The sequence below is a fragment of the Macaca fascicularis genome, chromosome X (genome assembly GCF_037993035.2).
Source record: "Macaca fascicularis isolate 582-1 chromosome X, T2T-MFA8v1.1".
Taxonomy (NCBI): domain Eukaryota; kingdom Metazoa; phylum Chordata; class Mammalia; order Primates; family Cercopithecidae; genus Macaca; species Macaca fascicularis.
Window position 1 is genome coordinate 17,579,521 of NC_088395.1, and position 26,819 is coordinate 17,606,339.

At 39.4% G+C, this 26,819-nt stretch overlaps 2 protein-coding genes across 20 annotated transcripts in view; both read left to right on the forward strand.

The window, feature by feature from the left end:
* Positions 1–7,325, forward strand: part of NHS (NHS actin remodeling regulator) — a 363,822-nt gene extending 356,497 nt beyond the window's left edge. For 6 of the 7 annotated variants that reach the window (XM_005593069.5, XM_045383529.3, XM_045383531.3 and 3 more), the window contains one exon: positions 3,188–7,325. In XM_005593069.5, the coding sequence (XP_005593126.2) occupies positions 3,188–3,794 (607 nt within the window). In that variant the 3' untranslated portion in view covers positions 3,795–7,325. The remainder of the gene's footprint in view (positions 1–3,187) is intronic. The other variant, XR_010584371.2, reaches the window with a different exon arrangement.
* Positions 7,326–8,478: 1,153 nt separating this feature from the next.
* Positions 8,479–26,510, forward strand: SCML1 (Scm polycomb group protein like 1). Of its 13 annotated transcripts, none has more exons than XM_045383534.2 (8): positions 8,479–8,553; positions 15,691–15,839; positions 17,072–17,155; positions 17,638–17,721; positions 20,921–21,025; positions 21,410–21,923; positions 23,326–23,477; positions 24,765–26,510. In XM_045383534.2, the coding sequence occupies exons 2-8, from the start codon at positions 15,807–15,809 to the stop codon at positions 24,897–24,899; spliced, it is 1,107 nt and encodes a 368-aa protein (XP_045239469.1). In that variant the 5' UTR covers positions 8,479–8,553; positions 15,691–15,806; the 3' UTR covers positions 24,900–26,510. The 13 variants fall into 13 exon arrangements, with proteins under 13 accessions (XP_045239469.1, XP_005593133.1, XP_073885570.1 ...); XM_005593076.4 differs by lacking the exon at positions 8,479–8,553 and adding an exon at positions 8,782–8,969; XM_074029469.1 differs by lacking the exon at positions 8,479–8,553 and adding an exon at positions 8,782–8,969 and having other exon boundaries at positions 21,410–21,809.
* The last annotated feature ends 309 nt before the right edge of the window (positions 26,511–26,819 follow it).

Consider the following 26,819-nt stretch of genomic DNA (forward strand, 5'->3'; position numbering starts at 1 on the left):
AGACATTCTGGAACAAGCTTTTATGTGAAAACAATCTGTGGTTAAGTGACCTGGAGTGAAAGCTCAAACTCTAGTGTAATCTCTGACTTTTAAATATTTTCTTGAACCTAAAAAATATGATCAAAGCTGTAGTCATACTCCAGCAGAGACAAACAGAAGTTGATTCACCATGGATACACCAAAATCTCAGAAATCACCACTGAAGAACTTATTTATGTAACCAAATACCACCTCTTCCCCCAAAACCTATTGAAATAAAAAATAAAAAACTCACATTGTACCCTGTAACTATATACAATTATTTGTCAATTTAAAATAAAATAAAACTTAGAGAACACACACAAACACACACACACACACACACACGCACACAAAGTTGATTCACAAAACAGAGTCTCAAGTTTGAGAAAAGACAATACATGTTCCTGTCCATTTTATAACTCAGAACAAGTAATATTTGCTGTCTGTTTTTCTTTCTTCTTAGAACTTAAATTTCTTTAATAGTACTGGCCTTCATCTCCAAAATTAATGTCCATATTCCATGAATACAGGTCCTTTGGTTTGCTTTTGCAGGACAGTGTTGTGTCCATGCTGCAAAGGCATACTTCCTCGTCTGCCCCCATGAGCCCTTGTGATCCGTGGTCCATATTTGCAAAAAATACTCCTTGTAGCTGATGACCAAAGAACAGAGCAGGAACTAGCCCTTGGACACCTAACCTACATCCAACTGAGCTAGCCAATCATGATGTGCCGTGCCTCCTCCTTTCACAAACACGACTGTCTTCTTAGACCTCGGGAACCTAGATGAAACTCCCAAGAAATACAACTTGGGGATTGTCTTTTCTACCTCATAAAGTTATCATTTTTGAAACAAATTCACTGCAAGCAGCTTACAATCTTTTTCTCCTGGAATTCTACTTTTTTTTTTTTTTTTTGAGACGGAGTCTCGCTCTGTCGCCCAGGCTGGAGTGCAGTGGCACCATCTCGGCACACTGCAAGCTCCACCTCCCGGGTTCACACCATTCTCCTGCCTCAGCCTCCTGAGTGGCTGGGACTACAGGCGCCCGCCACCTCGCCCGGCTAGTTTTTTGTATTTTTTTTAGTAGAGACGGGGTTTCACCGTGTTAGCCAGGATGGTCTTGATCTCCTGACCTTGTGATCCGCCCGTCTCAGCCTCCCAAAGTGCTGGGATTACAGGCTTGAGCCACCGCGTTCTACTTTTTAATAGGAATTTCTGTTTTCTGTTGATGTGGTTCTCTCATAAAGAAGGAGTACTGCTGTTCAACAATTGTTTTAAACAGAGCCAATCAGAAACACCTTCTGTGCATACCTTAGCAGGCATACTTCTCTACTCAGAGAGTGAAGAACCATTAGTTTCTTTTCCTTCACCCCTGTCTAGTCTAAGTTCTAATTATATTTCCATCACCCCCACACTTTATCTCCAATCCTAGGAAAAATTACTAAACTGCTATGTAAGTTAAAAAGCTATGTAAGTTAAAAAGTTACTCCCAAAGGACCAAATGCAAGTGTGTGGAATAGTGGACAGGATGTAAATAGTGGGGTCAGAAAGACCTGGATTTGAATCCCAACTCTGCCACTTCCTAGCCAGTCTTGAGTAAGTTGAAACCTCTGGACCTATTCCCTTATTGCACATGGGAATGCCTATAGCTCACGTATTTGATTCTGATGATAACTTTTTTTGTGTGTCTAGAATATGGTAGGTGCTAAAAGCTAATGTTAGTTTGAAAGCCCTAACTTAGTGGAGTGCCAGACACTGGCATATACAAGATATCAACCACAGAGGTTTCTGTGAACCAAAATCAAGCAGATCTACACTTGTGAAACTCACATTTTCTCTACCGTATGAATCTTTAAGTTGAGGAAAGTGCATGCTGCCAATGCTTATCAATGAACTGAGTCATACTGAAGATCCACAAATTTATGCCTGCTGATTTACCAAAGAAAATCAATAATATGATGATGGGTGTCAAGGTTCAATAGATGTATTCAGGTTGGTAATCTTAGACTTGCATTTGTGCAGGGTTTACTTATTTATCTATTTACTTGTTTATTTACATCACAGCAAAAAGAATTATTTTGTTTTCTTGAGAGCTTACAGTATACAAAGCTTTAAGAGCTTCAGAGATGGTCTGGGATTTCAATTCCTCACAGAGAGCTGGCTTACTGCTTAATATGCTCTTGATGCTCTTACGAAGCTATAGGAAATGATATTTGCAGCCCAAGATGAATTGACTTAAAACGTCATTTAATTATCTTTTTATATGGAGGGATTTTAAAAGGTAGAATAGTATAATGTTTGCTGACATAACCATCACCCAGGATTATCAACTGTCAAACTAGGGACAATCCCTATCCCACCCACACCTCCATCCACTTGCTTTCTCTGGTATCATCTGGAAGCCAATCCCAGACATCAGATCATTTCATCTGTGTTACAGAGACAGAGTTAATAAGAAAAAGGTATAGTCTTTCACCCCCTGGAAGCAGAAATATAGTTTACTTAGCAGTATAGTTTCTTTTTCCTTTCCTTTCCTTTTTTTTTTTTTTTTTTTTTTTTTTTGAGACAGTCTTGCTCTGTCGCCCAGGCTGCTGGATTGCAATGGCATGATCTCGGTTTACTGCAACCTCCGCCTCCCGGGTTCAAGCCATTCAATTCTCCTGCCTCAGCTTCCTGAGTAGCTGGGATTACAGGCATACGCCACCATGCCTGGCTAATTTTTGTATTTTTAGTAGAGATGGGGTTTCACCATGTTGGCCAGGATGGTCTCAAACTCCTGACCTCAAGTGATCTGCCCATCTCAGCCTACCAAAGGGCTGGGATTACACGTGTGAGCCAACGCACCCGGCAGTTAGCAGTATAGTTTCTTAAACTTTTACAGAATATCCTCTAGAACCTCTAGCCTCCACATTAGCCATTATCTGAAATGATCATCTCTAGGACCTAATTTGTGTCCACTGGTTATCAGAGAATTTCTCTCAGATTGTGGGTGCTACAAGGACAAGGAACGTATCTTATTTTTCATCTCTATAGCCCTAATGCTTAGTATCCTATCATATAGGACAGGCTCAAAATGCATTTTAAACAGATATGTGAATACAACTGAATAATTCAGTTTCATAAAAACGTGGACTGAGATGTTTGCCCCATTTTCTCCTTTTCTCAAAGATCCAAGAGGAAAGTACTGGGAAGAAAAGATTCCGGGGACATGTCTGTTCGAAGCAAATCGAGAGTTCCTCTTGGCAGTAGCAGCAGCAGCGCCAATTCCATCACTTCACCCAGCAGCAGTGTGACAACCCCAAACAGCCAGAGGTCTCCTGGTCTCATATACCGAAATGCCAAAAAGTCCAACACATCCAATGAAGAGTTTAAGCTGTTACTGCTCAAGAAAGGCAGCCGCTCAGATTCCAGTTACCGCATGTCTGCCACTGAGATCCTGAAGAGTCCCATCCTGCCCAAACCTCCTGGGGAGCTCACAACAGAGTCCCCTCAGAGCACTGATGATGCCCATCAGGGGTCACAAGGGACTGAAGCATTGTCCCCACTCTCTCCATGCTCCCCACGAGTTAATGCAGAAGGCTTTTCCTCGAAGAGCTTTGCCACCTCAGCATCAGCAAGGGTTGGACGTTCTCGGGCCCCTCCTGCAGCCAGCAGCAGTCGCTACAGTGTCCGCTGCCGGCTGTACAACACGCCCATGCAGGCGATCTCCGAGGGAGAGACGGAAAATTCTGACGGAAGCCCACATGACGACCGTTCCTCCCAGAGTTCAACATAGAGTGCCTGTACCAGGCTGCCTGGCAAAGGCCAAAACCCTTACTCACATGAGGATGAAGGAACAGAATAGAGGACTTGGGAAAAGTCTCAACTTAATGGGGTAGCATCACTGCTAAGCAATGAATGAATTTCTAAATACAGTATGTGCTGGGTAAACAGAAAGTGGTTTAGACATTCTTGATTAGTTTCCATGTTTTAAGTAGCTGCAGTCTTTCATGTTTTTCTTTAGCATAGTTTGATTTACGCAATCTCCTTCCTTGCAAAAATAGAGGATACAAAAATGTCTAATTTTCATGACACCTAGAAAACGTTTTCCCAGAGCTGCCTATTCAGAAAATAAAGCCCTCACTGTCATTATTCTTTAAGAAGATGAAATTACTCTGGAGGTTTGGTATTTTTTTACATTAAACTAAAGCAAAATTTAGAAGAAAGAACTACACATATGTAAATACCATATTTTTGATAAAAATGTGTAAATAGATTTATCAATGATGAGTGGACATGTGGTCAATTATCTACTGCACACCAACTGTTTATAGAATACACAAAAATAAAATGTAATAACTGTATTCTGTGAATACCATTTTCATATCAAATGCCATATTTAAATGTCCACCAATATGATTTCTGAATGGTAAACCTCAAATATGAATTTTAAACTGGTGAACTAAAGGAAATCTTGAGGTCATATACTGAAATATGAATAATTTAAAATAATGAATTCAGATCTAATCATGTTTGTGACAAATTGCAGCACCAAACAAGCTAATAGCAACCCATGGCTGTGATTTGTTGTGTGGTAATTTGGACAGAATGAAAAGCATGCTTTTGATTTTTTTTTTTAATCAATGAGAGAAGTCATCATTCTCAACACAAAGCCCTGAACAACAGCATCTGACAGTGTCCTTTAGATTTTAATTTTTTCAATGGATTGCTTTAAAGAGAATGAGTAGGGAAAACAGTAGTTAATTTTAGGTTATGTTTTATATTAGGCTACTGGGGACATAAACAGTCATAACTAATGACTATAATTGTTAAACTCCTTAAAGAGTTTAGAAATTAGCTCCACGTTCTTAAACTAACAAAAATAAAACCTAAGCATGCCACAGAGCTATTGATTAATCAGTAAGTACCTGTAATGAGTTTTCAGTGAAGCTTTCTCTCTGTGCTGATGAGATTCATGCTACCTAAAAATTAACAGAAATGACACTGTGAACAACGTAGTTGGAAAATAGGTATGTGTATATGCATTATTTATATTCATTGTTAAACTGGGAATGGGGAACAGCTCTGGTTCACAATACTACATACAACTGAGTTTTTGTCTGGTTTTACTATAGTGTCTGCTTGATGGCAAAAGGGGAGGGTGGTGGGTGGGAGAGGAAATGTCAGGGCAGGTGCTCTGATAAAATAAAGGCAGGGAAACAAGCTGAATTACTTGAAATTACTTGAATTTTCTTGTCTTAAAACTGAAAAAAAATGTAGTTACAAGTTAAAATCTGCAAATGGTTTTTACACCTCTGATTTTAACATGAACTGATACTAATGTTTGGAATCTTGTGTCAGAAATACAAGCAGCTAGAATAGGTTTTGAATGGGAGAGGTAGAACGTAGAGAGAATTAAGAAGGGATCTGACTTATAAAAGACTAGAATGTGATTAGAATGATAGAACATACCAAGGTTACCAAGAAATTGACAAGCTGCTGGCTTTAAGCTTATGCAAGTGGTAGTTGGGAAAGTAGGAGGTGTGGAAGGGGGTTTGCGTTTCGGAATAATTCATGCAAAATGAAGGAGGAAGCCTGGTCTAAGAAGATACTGTCTTTCAATAGAAATGATTTCTAAACTGCTACAGGCTAAGAATGGATAATCTGATTGCTGTTGTTTTGTTTGTTTGGAAAGAAAAAATAATGTCTGGCTTCTTCTACTATTTGTTTTCACTAACAAACTGTGTTACTAAATTTCTTGTCATCCTTGTATGTAAAATGGGTGCTGGGGGTGGAGGGGTATAAGAGGAGGGAGAGTCAGAGAGAGTGTGTATGTGTGTGTGCGAGTGTGAGTGTGTGTGTGCACACACACACACTGGGGATAGATAAGCTACCTGGTAAAGGGTTTGAACATTTACAAAGTGTTACACTTTTTCTTAAAAGAAAAATGTTTTAGGGTTTGAATAAAATGGACCATCATTTCTCATTGGAACCCATCAATTAAGAAAGCCAGCATGGTTTGACACCACATGGGAATATGAATAAATCTGTCTCATGATTTGAAAAGTACACTTTGCAAAGTTTTAAAAATAAAATTTTTAGGCAAATGCGATAAGAAACCATCATTTCCAGTCACAGTAGGTGATCTTTTGTAATTTCATAAAAGCAGTTCGTTTGCAGTATGGCTTTTGTGTAGTTAGGGGTTTTTTAAGCGTGAAGAAAGGTATGTGGGCTTTAAAAGTGATTCTAAATCTTGAATAGAAAATACATGAATTGGCTTTAATAAAAATGTCACCTTTTTATTATTGACATTAATTTAAGTAATGGTACCATATATTTTTTAAAATACATATTGACTTGAATTGTGAGGCAATAAGATACCTTCTATATGTAATGATCACAGAACTAACCCTTATAATATAGTTTTACTTATTTTGTTTACTCTAAAAATCTATAACAGAGTTTCTCTATTTTATATTTCATAGATTTAAAAAAACCCAAATAAAGATGGATTTAAAAATTCACTGTGGAAAAGAGTATTGAGTTACAAACTGAGAAGAAAAAGCAGGAAGTTCCTTAATAATCTGGAATATTCTACATGACTTGATTACATAGCAAACAAAACCAAGATTTAGGGCTGTCTTTAACATCACTGCCGTCTTGAAGCAGAGTACACACGTTAGGTATTGTGAAGAACATCAATCCGAACTTTTCTTCTGTTGTTTGCACTGATGCGATTTTTTGTTCTTTTATGTTTATACAACATATCTGTGTTGTGTAGGGGAATTTTTTTTTCATTTTTAAAAAATTCTACTTTGATTTTGTTGTTGTTATTTTGTTTTGTTTTTGGCTAAGTAGAGGACATGGACTAGTTGTAGCAAACAAAACATGCTGTTTGCTCTTGCCAAAGGTCAGTGAGTGAGTACATTTGCTGCAGTGGTGGCACGTAGAGAACTAGATGGTAATAAAGATTTAAAACTATGAAGAAGGTTACAGTGTAACTATTTTGGTACTAGAACCAGTTCATGCTGGCCGAAACGACAATGGTTTATGGACTTGCATCCATTTTGTATTTTTGTAATATTTGTAAATATGAACTTTTTAAATTGCTGCAAAGATGGTTTCTTTTGTAAGATGTTTTCAACGTTTACATTCAATCCAAGCCTTTGTATATTTTAGAGCTGTGCAACACTTTAAGTCTTGTATTTATTTTTAGTAAAAACGGTGACAGTTTCATTGTGAACCCCTCTCAAAAAAATGTATCAGAAAAGTTTGATTACCTAGAAAGTGTGTATAGAAACTGCAAATAAACGTGACTGCAATTAAACAATCGTTTTTTCTCTTCACTGTTACGTAATTGATTTCTTGGGCTTCACAAGTGTTTTATAGGCAACAGGACATAAGGGCAGGATCTATTATGGCAAAAGTAGGAACAAAAAGAACATAGACCAGCCTGTCCGACATAGTGAAACCCGTCTCTACTAAAAATACAAAAATTAGCTGGGCATGGTGGCAGACGCCTGTAATCCCAGCTACTCTGGAGGCTCAGGCAGGAAAATCGCTTGAACCCAGGAGGCGGAGGTTGTAGTGAGCCGAGATCGCACCACTGCACTCCAGCCTGGGCAACAAGAGTGAAACTCCGTCTCAAAAACAAAAATAAAAAAATAACATATACTATATCTATAACAGACTCTAATCTAGCTTCGTATTTGAGAGGAAAAAGAATTTCCAACGTCCAGTATACTTTCTTTGTAGTTTACTACAAAGTATACTTTCTTTTCTTGGCCCCTCTCTGGGCCAAGAAAAGATGTATAGCTTTACTTTGAAATATCTGCCTGCTTTGCTTCTGATAATTATTCAGACTGTGTCTCCTTCCCAAGATGAGCAGCCTCGATATAAGTATGTAAGACTATATGCCACTAGATGATGTCACATAGCCTTTATTACAATAGCAAAATTCTATGCCAGGTACGGATCTAAGTGCTTTGCATACATTAACTCATGTAATCCCCATATTATACCCATTTTACAGATGGGGAAACTGAAGCACAAAGCGGTTACATGGTTTGCCTAAGGCCATAGAAGGACTGTGTTGGAGCTGGGGATCCAATCCAGTAAATCTGCCTTCAAGGTCTGTGTTAGTTCCCCAGTACAACTTCTGGGTGTTGGAGACTGGAATTATCTTGTCCCCTCCTCCGCCTCCCTCGCCCTTCCTCCCAGACCCGGCTCGGGCAACTGCTAAGGCCCCGCCCCTCTCCTCATTCCAAGTCAATCACTGGCGTGCGTCCAGGAAACCCAGTTTACGTCGACGTCTCTGGTGCGTCACAGGGCGTGGGGGAGGGGCGGGATCACATTAAAAAAAAAAAAGCTTCGGACACCCCAACAACGAAGTGGGGACACCACGTCCCTAACTACACCACCACTGGAAGGGTTGCGCATGCGCGCCAGCCTCCTGCGCAGCCGCAGAAACCACCCTCAGCGCGAGAGGCTCGCGAGTCTCTGAAAGGTCTAACCTCCATTTTCAATCCTGCGGGTCTTACCAAGAAAAACCTGAGGTAAGAGGCCCCGCCCCACAGCCATCTCCTCAGCAAATTCCCGCCCTCGGCCCCGCCCCACATCCCACTCCTTAGCAAATTCCCGCCCTCACCCAAGGGCTGGGAGAGCGCCCGCGGATTGGCCGATCAAAGGCGACGCCTGTCAGTGGCCAGACGCCGATTGGTCAGCGGGTAGTCCCGCCCCCCCTTCACCGCTAGTGTGGGAACTCGGCGTCGCGGGAGCTCTCTGATCCACTCAGGGGTCAAGGCATCACTGGTCTCTCGTGCGTGTGACCAGGTTTCCGGCGCCAGGGCCTTTCCGAAGCGTCGAGCGGCCTAACGGTCACAGCTGTCGCCCATCGGGGAGGCAGGACTACTGCGAGCAGTTTTACCGCGACCTCCGGAGGCCGGCGTGACAGGCTCTGTCGCTAAAATAGGTCTGTCCAGTCGTACTTTTTCCTCACCTTGAGCTTTCCTGTCACGGGAATACACGATTTGGCTTAGGGGCTGGGGCTCTCCTGAGGAGAGAGGGTTTGCTTTGCGGGGAAGAGCGAGTTTTGCACTTCGCAGCCTCAAATTTCAGCCGCGGTGTGGAGGGGGCTGCTTTGGGTGGTCCCCACAGCCTTTCTGGAGTGCCCGCGCGTGTGAGCTTTTGAGATTTGACAATTTGTGAAGTGCTTGGTGCTGACTTTCGGGGATGACAGGATCCTTTTACAGTCGTTCTCCTGTCAGGGGAGGCAGGTGGGGAGCGAGGAAGGATCCAGACTTTGTTAACAGAGCTTTGAGTTTAAAGAATTGACAAACTCCGGAGTTGATTTCCTGTCAGACCTTTTGCGGTTGAGACAGAGTGTGAGGCTTTGATGGTAACCGCGTTTGATTAGAGACCGTGCAGCTTCGCTGTTTTATTGTAAATACGTAAATGAGAAAGAAGAGAAAAACGTAGGGTGTCGGGAGCAGAGGCGGGAGTCGGGAGATCCTGCGATATCGGGGTCCCTGTGGAGCGGGGGAGGCCGTCGAGGTGTGCGAGGGCCCGGCCCCGGCCCCCTTGCCGCACGGTCGTTAACAGGAAAGGCTCTGATTTGGTTGGTGGCGGATCGCGTCCCTCCCTCCTCTCCCCGACTTTCCCCAAGTGCGGCAAAGTGGCTTCAGGTTGACTAAAAGAGAGCGATTTTCCCAGCAGCTTTGCAGTGCGGTGTTTTCTAAAGCGGGCCGTGGGCTGGGTGCCCTTTTGGGCCTCACTTGTCCGGCCTGCGGCAAGTGCTGGGCGATGGGATACGGTTCTGGCGGCAATGGAAGGGCTGCCTTTGAGAGTCTCGCAGGAGGATTTAGAAAGTGATTGTTCTTAAAACAAACGGAGCGGTCTGGCTGTTGTAATTGGCCCCGTTTTGCTTGTGTTTCTCAAAGTGGTCCCGGCGTGAGTGGTGCTTCATTGTGAGCTGTGCCTTATCTGATGAATTAATGGCAGGTGAAAGCCTTGAGCCTCCGGAGCGAATATTTACGACTTTTGAAAATGTCTTTAATGTCTAAAAAAGTCTCTTAGAAAAGCAGACGGCCTCTTGTTCTTATGTTATCAAGAGTTTAGATTTCTGTGGTAAACATAAGTGAGTTTCATTTTAAGTAAGCTCATTTTGCGAGATTTGAGGTTTGAAAGTGAAATTAATTAATTTTGCACAATCTAGCCTTGGGCTCTGAGAAAATGTTGTCAAGCTGTAATTAATCTTGTGGGACGAAGTGAAAAGGAACTAAAGTGTATGGTGTAATGAATAGTTTAAATTTCTGTGGTAAATACAAGTGAGTTTCATTTTAAGTAATCTCATTTTTACAGGATTTGAGATTTAAAAGTGAAATTAATTTTGCACAATCTAGTCATGGTTGGGCTCTGAGAAAATGTTGTAAAGCTGTGATTTATCTTATGGAAAGAAGTGAAAAGGAATTAAAGTATATGGTGTAATCAAGAGTTTAAATTTCTGTGGTAAATGCAAGTGAGTCTCATTTTAAGTAAACTCATTTTTACAGGATTTGAGATTTAAACGTGAAATTAATTCATTTTGCACAATGTAGTAGTCATGGTTGGGCTCTGAGAAAATGTTGTAAAGCTGAAATTATCTTGTGGGAAGAAGTGAGAAGGAACTAAAATGTGTGGTATTATCAAGAGTTTAGATTTCCGGGGTAAATATAAATGAGTTTCCTTTTAGGTACGCTCATTTTTGTGGAATTTGAGATTTAAAAGTGAAATTAATTTTGCACAATCTAGTCATGGTTGGGCTCTGAGAAAATGTTGTAAAGCTGTAATTTATCTTGTGGGAAAAAGTGAAAAAGAACTTAAATTTATGGTGTTATCAAGAGTTGGCCAGGCACGGTGGCTCACGCCTATAATCCCAGCACTTTGGGAGGCCAAGGCGGGCAGATCACTTGAGGTCAGAAGTTCAGGACCAGTCTGGCCAACATGGTGAAACCCAGTCTCTACTAAAAGTACAAAAATTAACTGGGCATGGTGGCGCACGCCTGTTACGCTAGCTACTCAGGAGGCTGAGGGAGGAGAATTGCTTTAACCCAGGAGGCAGAGGTTGCAGTAAGCCGAGATCATGCCCCTGCACTCCAGCCTGGGTGACAGAGTAAGACTCTGTCTCAAAAAAAGAAAAAAAAGAAAAGAAAACAAAGAGTTTAGACTTCTGTGGTAAATATAAGTGAGTTTCATTTTAAGTAAACTCATTTTGTGGGATTTGAGGTTTAAAAATGAAATTAATTTTGCACATTCTAGTCATGGTTAGACTCTAAGAAAATGTCGTAAAGTGTAATTGTTTACCTTAAGGGAGGAAGTGAAAAGGAATTAAAATTTGTGGTGTGTCTACTGTGAACCAGGCATGATGCTGAGAGTTTAACTGTATTTTTGGCCTAAATAGCCCCATGAAGTAGATATTATTACAACTTTACCGGTTAGAAAATTTGAGGCACAGAGAGGTGAAATATTTACCTAAAGTGAAGTGGCAAATTTGGCAATTTGGACTTGGATTCAAGTGTTTATAACTATAGCCCAGCTCCTTGCATCATGCCCTGGTACCTAAAAGACAACAATTCATTTCAGGTGCAATGTGAATAAAAATTACATGTTATGACCCAGGCTTGTTGTCTATGTGCTCCTTGAGACATAGTTCTGTTGGATAGATGTGGTCAATACTCAAAAGCCTTTGCTGTCTTTGCCATGCATTACTCTAAGCACTTGACATGTATTAATTCATTTAATCCTCACAATTCCATGAGGTATGTGCTATTATCATTCCCATTTTACAGACAAAAAAAAAGCACAGAGGATTTAAGTAAGTTGTTCAACTTATTTACACAGCTAGTATGTGGAGGAGGTGGGACCCAAACCCAGGTATTCTGACCACAAGCCTAAGGTCTTAATGCTGCTTGATGCTGCCTCTCACGTAACCAGATATGTGTGACAGTTGCCGTAGAAGTATTAAAGTGTGAGTGTCCTTGTAGTTCAGGGAAAGTCATGTCACATCCACATGGGATGATCATTGGCATGGTGCCCTTGCTTTTTGGAGGTGAAACTTGAGTTAAGCCTTGAAGTTGAATAAGTTCTCCTAGGCGGAGATACAACAGGGTATTATGGACGGAGGGGATAACAGGAGCGAGAAGCTCAAAGAGTGCAAGATTGGTGTTGATTTGTATATGTACCAGAGATGTAAACATGTTGGGAGTCCAGTGGTGGACTCACTGCACAGTGCTCCTGTGTCTAGGGAGTTCTCTGTTCTCTGGATGTAAGAGCTTGTAACCATTGTCTGCAAACTCGCCTGAAACAGGCTACATAGTAAATATTTTAGGCTTAGAGCTGCCCTCCCTAACCTTTTTGGCACCAGGAACCGGTTTTGGTTTTGTAGAAGACAATTTTTCCACAGATGCAAGGACGGGGGAGTGCTAGCAGGGTATGGTTTCCTAATGAAACTGTTTCTTAAGGAGAGTGCAACCTAGATCCCTCCCATGTGCTGTTCGCAATAGGGTTCATGCTCCTGTGAGAATCTAATACTGCAGCTCATCTGATAGGAGGCGGAGCTCAGGCGATAATCCTTCCTAGCTCCTGCTGTGCTCCTAACAGGCCAAGGACCAGTACCAGGCGGTTGCCCGGGGGTTGGGGACCCCTGGCTTAGAGTAAAGGGGCAAGTGGTAAGAAGTGACCTCTGTGCAGTGGGCGGGGTCCTGATTATGGAAGGACCTTGCAGGCCATGGTGAGAGTATGAATTTTACTGTGTTATTGATAGCAAAGGTATTCCAGGTGATTTTAATAATGAAGTAAAGTGCATAGAGTGTGGTGGTAGACTGCACCATTTACTAGCTATGGGACCTGGGTAAATTACTTAAATCAAGCTTGTCCAACCCGCCGTATTTTATTGTTGTTGTCATTGTTGTTGTTCTGTTTTGTTTTAGGCTTTTGGCAGCCTGAAGCTATGCTTTTTAGTTTTTGTCTCTAGGGATAAGTGGAAAAGAGGGATGAGGAAGGGGCTTTACTGGCCCAACCAGAAACAAACTAAGAACCCATGACTGTATTCTCTCCCTTGGACACCTCTAATAAACGTTCTTTGCTTCAGTTTCCTCATAAGGAAAATGGGGACAGTAATAGAACCTATCCCACAGGGTTGTCAGTAATTTAGCAAGATAGAATACCTAATGAAAGAATCAAAAGAAAGTACAAATTAAATTAGAAATAAAAATTTAAAACTGTGGCTTTGCTAAAAATTCTGTAATTATGATGAAATGATTATCCTTCTGGATAAAAATAATTTGTCAAAACAACTCATGAAAAAATAGGATAATTTGACTAGATCATCAACCATGGAGGAACTTAGAAAATGTTATAGGCCGGGCGCGGTGGCTCAAGCCTGTAATCCCAGCACTTTGGGAGGCCGAGGCGGGCGGATCGCAAGGTCAGGAGATCGAGACCACAGTGAAACCCCGTCTCTACTAAAAAAAAAAAAATACAAAAAATTAGCCGGGCGCGGTGGCGGGCGCCTGTAGTCCCAGCTACTCAGGAGGCTGAGGCAGGAGAATGGCGGGAACCCGGGAGGCGGAGCTTGCAGTGAGCCGAGATCGCGCCACTGCACTCCAGCCTGGGCAACAGCGTGAAACTCCGTCTCAAAAAAAAAAAAAACAACAACAACAACAACAAAAAAGAAAATGTTATAAAAACTGGACCCAGAGAGTTTTTTTAAATAAATTCAACCCTTTAGAGCACAAAAATTCTGGTGTGATGTAAACTTTTTTAGAGTATAGAAAGAGGTGAAAGCCTTCCCAGCTAATTTTGCAGAGAAATTTTGATACCAAGTGTTAATAATGTATCAATACAATACTGATTCATTAATTGTGAGAAATATACCATCTCACTAATGTAAGAGCTTAGAAATAGAGATGCAAACAATTTCTAAATAAAATACCAACAAATTGAATGTTGTTCTTTATAGTCAGCTGGACCCCTCACCCCAAGAACATTAAGAAATGTATTAATATGTTGCATCAGTAGATCTAAGGAGAAAAGTCACTTAGTCATCTGATGCCAAGAAGCTATTTGGTACTATTTATTATCTGTCCTGGTTTTAAAACTACATGCAGGACCAGCAGGATACTACCTTAGTTTATTTTGGAACATCTGGTTGACCCCAACAGCCCTCCTTGGTGGGAAGAAGTAGAGGAGAATTTTCAAACATGGAGACCTACTCATTGTTTCTACCTCTAGGAATTTATCCCATAGAACTACTTGCACAGGTGCAAGACTGTTCTGCAGTGTTCTTTATAAGAGCAAAACTTTAGAAGTAACTTGAATATCTATGAATTGGGGGCTGTGTTTAATAAATCATGGCATATTTACAAGATAGAATACGAAGAAGTCATTACAGTAACTACAGTAGACCTAAAAGTATTGGTTTGGAAAGACTCTTTCCACCACAGGTTAGTTTTGCCTGTTTTTGAGTTTAATATCAATTGAGTCATATACTATACTCTTTTGTGTCTGGCTGTTTTTAAACTCAAGGTTATGGTTGTGAGATTCGGCCTTGCTGTGTACAGCAGTAGTTGGTTTATTCTCATTGCTGTGAAGTTCCTTTGTATGAATATACCACAATTTAATTACTGATAGCTTGTATAAGTTTTATGGTCAGAAAACTCAGATAGTTTAAAAAGTGAAATTTGATTGAAGTTACAGCTCCAATTAGAGGTATTTTATAACTTGATACTTCTATGCAACATTAGTCTGCATTTATCTAACTCGAGTTAGCTCTCCCATCTTCTTTATCCCCTTTTTATTTCTCTCTTTTGGGTTCATGGTCTCCACTACAGAATGAAAGGGAAACAGGAAAGAGATGAAACCTGAATCCCTTAATTGTGCCTCTCATTACTGCTCTGGCTCAGGAAGAATAAAGTGGGGTAGCTCTTTCATTAAGGTACCCTTCCCAGTAACTGTGATGCAGACATTCAAAGCAAATCTCTAGTACAAGATATAATCTGATACTGTTGCAGCCAATGTTTTCTAGTTCCATAGTTAAGTGGCTCAGAGCCATAACCAAATCTTCCTAATTTTAGATTGTTTGGCTTACCTTTCACATCCATTTATTTAGGTTTAATATAAAATTTAATAAGGCAATCCTAACTTGAAAGTTGAAATGGACCTTAGAGATCATCTCAACTGGTGTTCGAAACCTGGTGGATGAGGAGGTGGTGTCTCTCCTGGTCTGCCCAGCCTACATAGTGGTGGGGACCCAATCCAGAATAGACTGCTGGCTTACATTTTGTAGGCAATGCTTTCTCCTTAGTCAAGAGCCTTTTGGAGCTCCTTTACAAAAGCAGTTAGCCCTTGCTTGTTCATTTGTTTGCCCTTCTCTTGTTCATTTGTTTCCAGCATTTACTCTGTAGGCTTTAAGTTACTAAGCAGTTACTTCACAGTTTGTAATTGTGTTTGATTTGATTCTTATTTCTAGTCATGGGCAATATAGCCCTTCAGTTTTAAAAGATTTATTCTAAATTGGCCATGGAAGAATTCTGGTTTTGTCACTCTCTAAAATTCAACCCAAAGTCCAATTCTATTTGAGTTAGCATTCTGAGAGTATATCCATATTATTAAGGTAGTAAGTGTATGAAGTAACTTTTTTATGCGTTGCTTTTCAGGAGTAGAGGTTTACCACTCTTAGGTGACTAAGCAGTATCACAAATAAACCCTCCAGCAAGTTTAAAAATAATTAGGTCCAACTCAGAGGAAGTGGAGTTTCTCCTGTTGCACAAAAATGATGTCTAGCAGCTCCAGTGAAATCGATGTGGTTTGTATTCAAATTGAAAATCTGTCTTTGTTCTTTTTATTGTGCTATACTTCTATTCTAAATTTAATTTAATTTTATACAGTGAAATGCATAGATCGTAAGTAAATTTTTGTTATGTATTTTAACAGTAATATATAAAGTTCTTGTGACAATTTGTGTACAAGTTTCTTTGTGAACACACACTCATGTTCCTTTTGGGTGAACAGACAGAAGTTGAATTACTAGGTCATGGAGTTCATGTAAATTTAACTCTGTGAGAATCTGCCATACAGTTTTTCAAAGTGGTTGTGCTGTTTTTACATTTCTGTTATATTCTTCTGTCTTTCTTAATCCTTCAAGTTGAATCAGTATGTAGATTATTAAACTATAAATAATATGGCTTAACAGAAAACATCTTTTTTTGTTACATAAGCACATAGATATTAATGCCACCTAAGTAGTCTAGGCAATTCTCTTAACTACTATCAGTCCTGATGTTTTCCAAAAATCTTTGGAGATAATGTTAACTGCCTACCAAGAGTCATTTTTCTCTGACATAACTATGTAAAAGCACTTTGAAAAGCATAAGGCACTATACAAGGGTAAGATAGTATATTTTTAAAAGTACTAAACTGTAACCCAATTCCATATGTTTTTGTGATTTCTATCATGTATTTTGAAACAAAAACATACATAACTACCAAGTATGTTTGTTATAAAATTATTCCCATAGTTCATAATTCATTCTTAGAATGAAGAGTTATTATACTGAAATGTAATGGTTATTTACTCCTTACTTATTTATACCCTGCCTTATTTTTTGAAGTTTTAAGGTACTTTAGAGATTAATTTATCAAGAAAAGCAGGTGCTCAAATATTTTCTATCTTGTCCACAGAGGGGCACTGTTGGGTTATTTAGAAATCAAAAACCATGTAACATTTATTTCTTTGTTCATGGTTAGAAATACTTGCTTTTAAAGTAGTTCTGGTGCTAAAGTACTAGTCTTTCTACCATGAAGCATATAAAGGGTTAAGCTCAGTGAAAACTGTTGTCTTAAGTGTAGTTGGGTTAATGAGAACACAGTTCTGCAAATACATCTTTTCACGTAGTCATAGTATTTACAATGAGCAAAGGTCCTTTGATATCAGAAATAGGCCTTTGTAACCTCTTGAAAGTGAAATTTAAACCCTCAACTTTTCTTTTAGTTCTGTCTTTCATCTTTCCTTTTAATTTGTTGATACATCTTCCTCAGGTAAAAACAAGAATACCTACTTATGATGAAGATGACGACACTATTCTTTATGCATATGAAACAAAACCTGATTTTGTCAATAAAGTAAGTATATTAATTGCTAATTGCCAAATATATTAACATTTGCCGTTTTAAAGGAAAAGATGTAAATTCCTCATATACTATGGAGTTCCCATAAACTCACACTCAAGAAAATCTCTCTCCCCTGAATTTGTATGCTTTCTTTCATCAGAGAATGAGCACTTAACCAATTTACTTTCCCCTTTTTCTTATATAGTAGAAAATTAAGAGCAGTTTTGTACTTACTTTCAGTATAAAACTCTAAACCTGGGTTCTTCTGATATAATAAATTCTTTTCTTGCCCCCTTCCTCAATTGTCAGTTATTTTCATTGTCATATTAATGTGAATTTTAAAAATCTCTGATTATTTTAAGACTTCTGAAACCCCTTGAAAAGTTGGTGATAAATAAAAACAGTTTAAATAAATAAATATAGTTCCCCCCCTGCCCCTGGTGTTCAGTTTGGCTGTTACAGAAATAAATCATTAACTACTTTTAAAATATTAGCAGGAACCGAATACTGTATCTGATGCATCCTGTAATACTGAAGAGCAACAGAAGACAGTTAATGATGTCCTTATCCATTGCCAGGTATGGAAGTTCTGTCTCTTCAATGTAGCTTTCTAAAATGTTAAGCAAAAATTCTCTTTATCTCACATAAAGGGAAAGTGTACAATTAATTGAAATTTTGCCTATCAAATTCTTTATGATTATCACCCCATTGTGATGATTTTTTTAAAACAATTTCTAGTTAGAACTGCATCTCCTGAATAGCAACATGTAGATTTTATAGCTTTTTAAAAATCCCATTACCAACCAAATGTAGTTATGTCTCTTTCATCTACATTGCTCAGTAATGAATTAGTTTCCCCTACAAAATCCTTAAAGGAAATTGACTGATTTGGATGAAATTTAGTATGTGCCTAACTGCACATCAAGATGTCTCAATGGAAACAAAATGGCAACCCATCAAGGTTTTGTAGAGAAACATACCTAAGTTAGTTTTGAGGGGTTGTAAGAATCACCATGTTGGTAGAGATGTGATTACTGGGAATTTTGTGAGTTGCATACCCCAGAGGTAATGAAGGTTTATACATATTTAAAAATAATGTTTCTTACCATATATAAGGTTTCTTGAATGGAATGAGCTAACATACTTTGGAAAGTAAGATTGTTTGGGTGTTTATCATGATCATGGGGGAGAACAGAAGTGGAGTGCTTCCAAGGGACACATGCAGTCTTGGGGGGAAGTGGGTGCAGAGGCGAGCTGGGAAGGGAGGGAGCAGGTTCTCCCTAGCCTGCCTCCCCATGCACTGCTAGGTCAGGGTCCCCCTTGGCAAGCCTGCACGCTGAGGTGGGAGGTAGCATCTGTAGGGGGAGGTGCCCAGGGCCATGGTCAGCCTGAAATGGCCCCAAGGGCCCCTCTCCATTGCTGCCAAGGGCCTGGCTCTTTCTTCCCCTACCCATTCTAGATCACAGAGGTGGTGCTCCAGTCTGCCTTGTTCTTCCATCCCAGTTCCCTCTTGGGTCCATCTCCATCCTGCTTAGGCTGGGAACAGAGGAAGACCTGGCCATCCCCTGCATACCTCAGCTCCCTAGTCCTGCCTTTTCACTCCTGGAGATAGTGGAGCACCTGGGGCAGTCCTCTCCTCCAAGTCCTCATAACTGTACCCACAGCCAACCAACTGCCCTCATCCCCGCCCTTCTTCTGACCCCTTCCTGACCATTCTAGTGACCAGGGCTGATGCCCTTGCTGCTTTCTGCATCTAGTCCCCTCCCCCACACTCAGAGCTGCCCCGCATTGCATCGGGCGTCCCTCTCTCTCTCCTCTGGCTCCAGTCCCTGTCCCTCCTTCCCCTCTACAAGTTCTCCCACATCTTGGAGAAGCCACTTCTCTTGCTTCCCATCCCTCCTTTCCTGTCATCCTCACTCTCTCCTTCCGGTGACAGCCCCGCTCCTGGAATGTCATTCATACTCGCTGTCTCCACACCTGGCTTCCTGTTTTTCTCTCTGGGTATTTATGAAGCTGCTGTTCCTTCTATGCTGTAAGCCCTTCCATGCATCCTCACCTGGCGAGGGCCTTCTCATGTTTTAATTCTCACTTCAGACCTTACCTCCTCTGAAAAGGTCTCCATGACTGCAGCGTGGGTTAGGACTGCTTTTCTGTGCACACTTAGCTTCCTGTTCCAGCCTGTGTCATACCACTGGTAATCACAATAGTAACATTAAGAGACCACTAAGCACTGTTGGACTGGGCATAGTGTAGTGCTGTTACTGTTAGTATTAACCTAATACTATAGCAAGGTTCTCATCCTTGAGAGAACCCTGAGAGAGATTTTCATCCTGATTCCCTACATGAGGACATCAAAGCACAGAGAGGTTAAGTAACTTGCCCAGGGTCACACAGCCAATAAGTGGCTGGACTCTAGTATTTGACCCCAACCATGTTCCCCGAGAGCCTGCACTGTTTACCTCAGTGCTGCAGCCCAGTGGTTCTCACTAGGGACATCAGAATCACATGGGGGGCTTGTGAAAACATAGACCACTGCCCCCACTCTCAGAGTTCCAGGTTCCATAGGTCTGGGGTACAACCTGGCATTTGGCATTTCTAATGAGCTTACAGGTGATGTTGATGCTACCGGTCCATGGACCACACTTTGCAAACCACTGTTCCAGGCTGTTTATTACTTTGTCTACTGGAATCCTCTTTTTACTTGTCTCTCTCCCAGCTGAGATGGTAGTTCCTCTAGGACAGGCTGGAGTACAGTGGTGCAGTCATGGCTCACTGCAGCCGCAACTTCCCAAGCTCAGGTGATTCTCCCACCTCAGCCTTCCTAGTAGCATGGACTACAGGCATGCACCACCACGCTTGGCTAATTTTTTGTATTTTTGGTAGAGACAGGGGTTTCACCATGTTGCCTAGGCTTGTCTCCAATTCCTGAGCTCAAGCAATTCGCCTGCCTTAGCCTCCCAAAGTGCTGGGATTACAGGCATAAGCCACTGCACCCGGCCAGGAGCTTTTTTTTCGGTTCATGTTCTCAATACCTAGCAAAGTAGTTCTGCCAGGTGGTAGGCCATCAATAAAGGTTTAGTTGAATGAGTGAATGAATGAATGAATGAGGAAATGTTTCTGGCCCTTTGTTAAGTGTATTTTTCTTTGCCGAAAGTTTCTGTGTATTTCAAGAAGAATTCTCAGATTTTTATCAGTCTCCTATGTGCTCGATTGGCACATAAGAGATGTGTACTTAACGGTTTTATAAGGTTAATTGCTGACTGCATGATTTAAAAATACTTTGAAGCCAAAAGTCACATCTGTTATATTTGGTTCGGTGTTCTTTCTGGAATGGAACACTCACTGTCTGTATATAATATAGACTTCATATTTGTACCTATATGAACATATATGTTACATATATATATCATAAAGTGAGTCTTTGTTCTTTTAGCAGATTTCTTTCCTAAAATAGCACCTTCCTTGATGTGCAGTCTTTATCATCAATGTGCTGGCGTAGAGGCATTGTGTAACATTCATTCACCAGCATTAGAGCTTCCTCAGTGCCTACATGGAATAGAGCAGGGGAGGGGACGCTGGGGCTCCTGAGCTCAGCCTGTTGGCTCTGTGTCACCTACAGCCAGGCCTTGAATAGGAGCAAGACATTTCTGATGGCTTGAGAACTTTTGTTGTGTCTAGCAGTTAACATTTGGCTTAATGGTATTTTTGCGTTACTTTTCTTTGAAATAGAAATTATATATTGTATACTAATTATATAACTACATTGTATTATAATAGGTTATATATGATGCTATGCAAAACCTGGATAAGAAGATTGATGTGATTCGTAGAAAGGTTTCAAAAATCCAACGTTTCCGTGCAAGATCCCTGTGGACAAACCGTGTAAGTGTTATAAAAAACATTTTTACAACTGTGATAAACCTCTGGTTTGTAAAGATGCCAATAAGCTAGAAGTGAGAGAGTACCAGTATCTGTGTGAGATTAGCAAGGCATATCTATACTTGTAGCAATAGATGGAGACTAAACTCTGCTGGGAGAACACTGAAGTTTAGGTTTGATGACTTATGACACTGCGTATTTTTATGTTTGTAATTATAATGTGTAAAATACAATTAAAATGTAGGATTGAAGAATTATATAATCAAAAGGGAGCATTTATTTTTAATAACGTAAAGCAATGTTTCATGGAAAATAAGTATTAATGTATTTACTACTCATTTACTTTTTTACTCTCTATTGGTTTATGCTGTATTTGTGTGATTTCAGAAGCGATACGGATACAAAAATTATTCTTACCAGCTTGCTAAAAAGCTGAAACGCCAGAAAATGAAGAAAAATGAGGTTCACGAGTCATTCTCCTACCCTGAAAGTTATAGCCCCACTTTGCCAGTGTCAAGGCGTGAGAATAATTCCCCGAGCAACCTTCCAAGGCCATCCTTTCGCATGGAAGAATACCAGCGAGCTGAGCCGGAGGAGGACCCGATCCTCAGCCGCACTCCGAGTCCAGTGCATCCCTCAGATTTCTCCGAGCATAATTATCAGCCGTATTATGCATCTGATGGTGCAATGCATGGTTCTTCTTCAGGGCCCTGCCTTGGCAACCCTGGGGCTAACAGCATCTACAACACTTACTCGACTGACCATGCTTCTGCAGCACAACCTTCAGGTATGCTGGCCCAGGGAGAGCCCAGTTTGGTACATGCCCCTGAGATGATGAGTTACTCAGCTTTGATGGAGAATAGGTACACTGGATCATCTCTCTGCTTCCCTTCTGGTTTTGGTGAGTTTGAAATGCCATATTTACAAGTAGCACTCTTTGACCTGTATTTATCAACATCCTTGATGCAAACTAGTGGAAGCTGTTTGTTTCCTATTTTGAGGGCTGGTTTTAGGTGATAATCAGAATGATGACTAACATTTATTGAGTGCATATTATGTGCAAGGCACTGCATCAGTCAACTGACATGCCTCTTCTCCACTTATAATGACCCCATGGTGTTGGCACATTTATTACGCCATCCCCAAGCTCACAGAGCTGGTGAGTAGCACTTCTAGAACTCTGCCCCATTGTGCTTTTTAAAATCTTCTATTTTTATTTACCCTTTCCCTAGATAAATAAAAAACACTCCTGATATGGCAAGAGCCCAGATGGTAGGGAAGAAAGGGTATGTTTTTGGCTAATTCACACACACACAAAGATCAAATTGTGTTGATAGTCCTGGTTGGAGAAACAAATTTTCTTAACTAATTACAAAACCCACTTTAGTCATCACACACTAATTTTAGGGAGTCTAACACTCTGGGTGAGTAAAAGGATACTTGTCAATACACAAAGAAATTTCAACACAACTTAGTGTAGAGCATAGCTAAAACTTCCTGAAGTATGAGCACTAGTTTATCTCAGTTATTTTTTTAACATATAAACTTTTGACCAAAATCTCTATTACTATGCAATTAAACATGAAAGAGGAATTAAATAAAATGTTAGTTACTTCTGACCTAGTTCAGCAGAAAATAATCTTGTTTTCTTCAAAATGCACATTAGCACTTAAGCCATGAGAGACAGGAAATCTAAAGAGTAAAATGATACTAAAAATAACCTTATTGAATACATGGGGAAGATTTGATAAAAGTACTAATTTGGCTCTTAAAGATAATGGGGTTGTTATTGAGATTCATTGATTAAAAGGAACAAATTTAAGCAATTATAAAACTGTAAATTTGGAGAATTTCCATTATATTTTGCTAGTAAAATCAACCTAATCTAGATAAAGAGATTAAGAGAGAAATTCCTTGAAATACTTGAAGAGGGTCATACGTTAGGTTAGATTAACCTAATTTTACCCAAGTGACAGATCTTTTGCCATATTTGCCTGTGGCCAAAGAAGACTTGGTTTGCTTAGTCTGTTTTGTGATCTTTGAAACTTTAATGTAACTTCTGAACATGCTTTTGCTATTGGGGGAGGTCAGATGGGACACTCTTGTGTAGGCATCCCCACATCATCTTTATATAGGCTTTCACTAGATTTTACAGTTGGAGTCTTGACTCCTTGCTAGGAACGTCACAGAAGATCCCAACAAAGAGACCATTCCTCCCTACCTAACATCTCTTCTTTCAGGATAATGATCAGGTCGAGTGTGATTTGTCTTTTTTTTTCTCTCCCCCACCCCCCACATTGAAGTTACAAGCTCACCATTTGAAAATGACCGTTATATAGAGGAAGGAAGCATCACTAAGCACCCTTCAACCTGGTCGGTGGAAGCAGTGGTCCTATTTCTAAAACAAACAGATCCTCTTGCATTATGCCCTCTTGTCGACCTCTTCAGAAGCCATGTAATGTATCTTGTGATCCTGTTTTCCTGCTGTAATGCCTTTGAATGACCTCTGTGCAGGTCTTTCAGTTGGATACTGTGTGAATGGTGGGAGAACCCTATTAGCTGATTTTTCCATATATGAGAAAGCTTATTTTGCCCAAGGTTAGCCTTAAATGGTAGGCTAATGGTCTGTTCTTTAAATGGGTATCTCAGTGCCTAAAATACAAACTGCCTCAGCCTCTCAAAACATTATGATTCAGCATGGCCACTCAGGTGTACCTCACCTTTGTAATGACAGATATAAGGATCCTCCCCCTATCTGCTCCCAGCTGGGCACCAGGACCACAAGGAGGAGGGGGTAACCACAAGCTATAACAGGGTGGCCTTCTTTTTATATAACCAGTGATTCAACAACTGATTCCATTTGCCTCGATTATTGATTTGTGATGCTAATACCCTCTTGCTGTTATCAGACCATTCACAAAGTAATATCCTAGGCCGAAGTTTTATAAGTTCTAGTTTCTTTAATTTTGAGTTTTACTTAGTAGAAAAAGTATAGAAGGCGCCAAACAAAGGTCGTACTATAAAGGATTTCAGGTCTTTTCAGATAGTGTTAAATGAGTAAATAAAATTTTATTTTTAAACTGGAACATATAAAACCAAATTACATGCTTTAACAGCATAAGTTGATCAATTAAGATAAGGAATTTTAGGAGGATGCTTTGTGACTATGTTTTATTTATTCAGATATTTTCACAGTGTGTCCTAACAAAATTAGTAGCCACATATCTGATTTTTAATATAGTAAAAAAATTGGTGATTAATTTTAGCATCTAATTAGCTTCAGACAACTAATTGGCATCCATCATAAAGACAACATTGTATAGACATTTACAGTTTGCACTGATGTTGACATACTCATCTTCCCAGCCCTTCTCAGAAAGCTAATGAACATCTGAAATTCATTTTTACTATTCATAGTCTTTACTATTTTGTCATGAATGTGTAGTATTTTATTCAACGTACAGTATATATTTAAAATTAAGTTTGACACAGTTTATTTTTTAAGATATTATGTTAAATTTTCCTTTTTCTTAGAACTTGAAGTGAGTTTATACATTACCAAATGGTGCTTCACTGTACAAGTTATATTTTTAATAGTTTTCATAAAGTAGATGTGTATTCAAAGAATATACATCTGCAATGAGCTGCTCTCTAGTTTGCTTTACATGTTCTCATAAAGAACTAACCATTCTGATGAAAATATGGAATCATTATTAATTAGCATTGTTTCTTCTCTCCACAGGAAATTGATGGGAAGGCTCTGCTCCTACTCACGAGCGACGTGTTGCTGAAGCACTTGGGGGTGAAGCTGGGAACGGCTGTGAAGCTATGCTACTACATTGACCGACTTAAACAAGGAAAATGCTTTGAAAATTGAAAAAATCCTTGTGCAAATTTAGATTGGGCCAACTTCTAGAGGTACCAATGCCTTCTTAGTGTAGAATCATTTTTCTGCCCTTTAGTCGTTTTTGTTTTGTAGAAAGTATCACTCAAAATATATTATAGCTAGAATTGTAGAACTATGTTATAGTCCAGTCTACTTCTTTAAAAACCATTTAACTGCTAGATAGTATTAGAATAGTCCAATAGGAAATTCATTCTTCATAGGTCTTTAAACATTACTTTTATTATATTGTTTACAAATATATTTCATGCAAGCAACAGAAAAACAAAACCAAAAAGCAAAAAAAACCTTTGATTCTGGTTCATCTCGATACAGAGAACCAAAACAGCTAAGAGAGGTATTATCAGGGGTTGACAACTTCTATGATTGAATCTATGGGAATTATTCCCCAGAAGAGAATTTAAAGGTATACCCATAGATATCTCTTTCTGGAGTATTTTATCTGTCTGATGTTGCAGTGTTCTACCAGTTTCCAGAAAGAGAATAGCCATATAAATTCTTTTCCTTTCTGCTATTATTTCTCTATGTGTTTTATTTATTCAGATTTAGAGAAAAAAATAAGCTCATAAACTTTTATTAAGTGCTCCTAACAGTTTTAAGATAAACTATAAGATAGATAGAATAGTTATTTTATGCAAGAAATATTGTACAGCAAGGGTGGTTTGGATGAAGTCTGACTACTTTTTTTCAAACAAACTATTATATTAAAACTTTCATATTTTGGCTAAGTTTGGACATATAACTACACTTACATTGTTTGCATCTCTCTATGAAGATACCTCTGTCCAAACTTTTAAAAGACATAACTTTATTTTATGTGTTTATTCTTTATATAGATAGTATTTTATATTTTATTCTCACCTAAAGTATACACACAAGTAATCTTTTTAAAAAAAATTTAAAATGGCATTTTGTATTGCCACAGAGGTGGGATGAGCCATATATTAGTGAGATGTTTTATTTTGTAAAATGTAAATGGATTATTTGCCATCACTAGTACCTCTCAACTTACTTTTTAGAGGACAAGAAACAATCTGTAGATTGGTTTCCATACAGGGAAGTTCTCTGTCCTATGCAATGTTTCTAATTAATTTGCTTAATTCTGAGCCATTAATCCTGCTACACTTTGAATGATACATTAATTCAGACTAATCTTTGGATGCTTTATTTTGTAAGTTAGAACTTTCAAGGGAAACATGTTCAACACTATTATTTTGTTACAAATTTATAACTTTGTTATTACATTGTATAACAAATACAAGGTTTATAAGCTATGAGAATTGGTGCTATCACCATTAGCTATTCGTTATAAATGTCAAGAAAATGTTCACCAGGTGCAAGAATGTACCTTTTCTTTTTAGAAAGCCAGATGTACTTTAGACATGAATGCAACTATTTAAAGAATAGCTTCATCTATGTTATTCCTTATATGTCAAAAGATTCTTACTTAAACTTGGTCTTCTTTCAAATTGTTTGTATGAAGATGCTGTACCCACTTGAACAGTCCTCAGGTGTTTACATAAATACTATGTTTTACAGTTTTCATATTTTAAAATATTAATAAAATTAAATCACAGTAGTTCATTGAAAGCCTCAGCTGTGATTTCATTTATCATCACCGTATTACATTAATGTGTGTATTTGTTGTAATGTGTGAACTGAAATAGAGCCACTCTAGTAAGCTTGTGGCTTTCCATGTCCAAATACTTGAGTTTTAAAACCTGCCCAGATTCTAATGCTAAACAGATGTCTAAGAGCCAAGGGCCGATTTCTTATAGGTGTCTTCAGTGAGATCCCGGGGGGGCTGTAAGAAGTTCAGTCGATGAGCTGTATCTGTACTCAGAGCCTTTGTTATTTATATCATCAGTGATGCGAGAGTGCTAGAAAATGCCC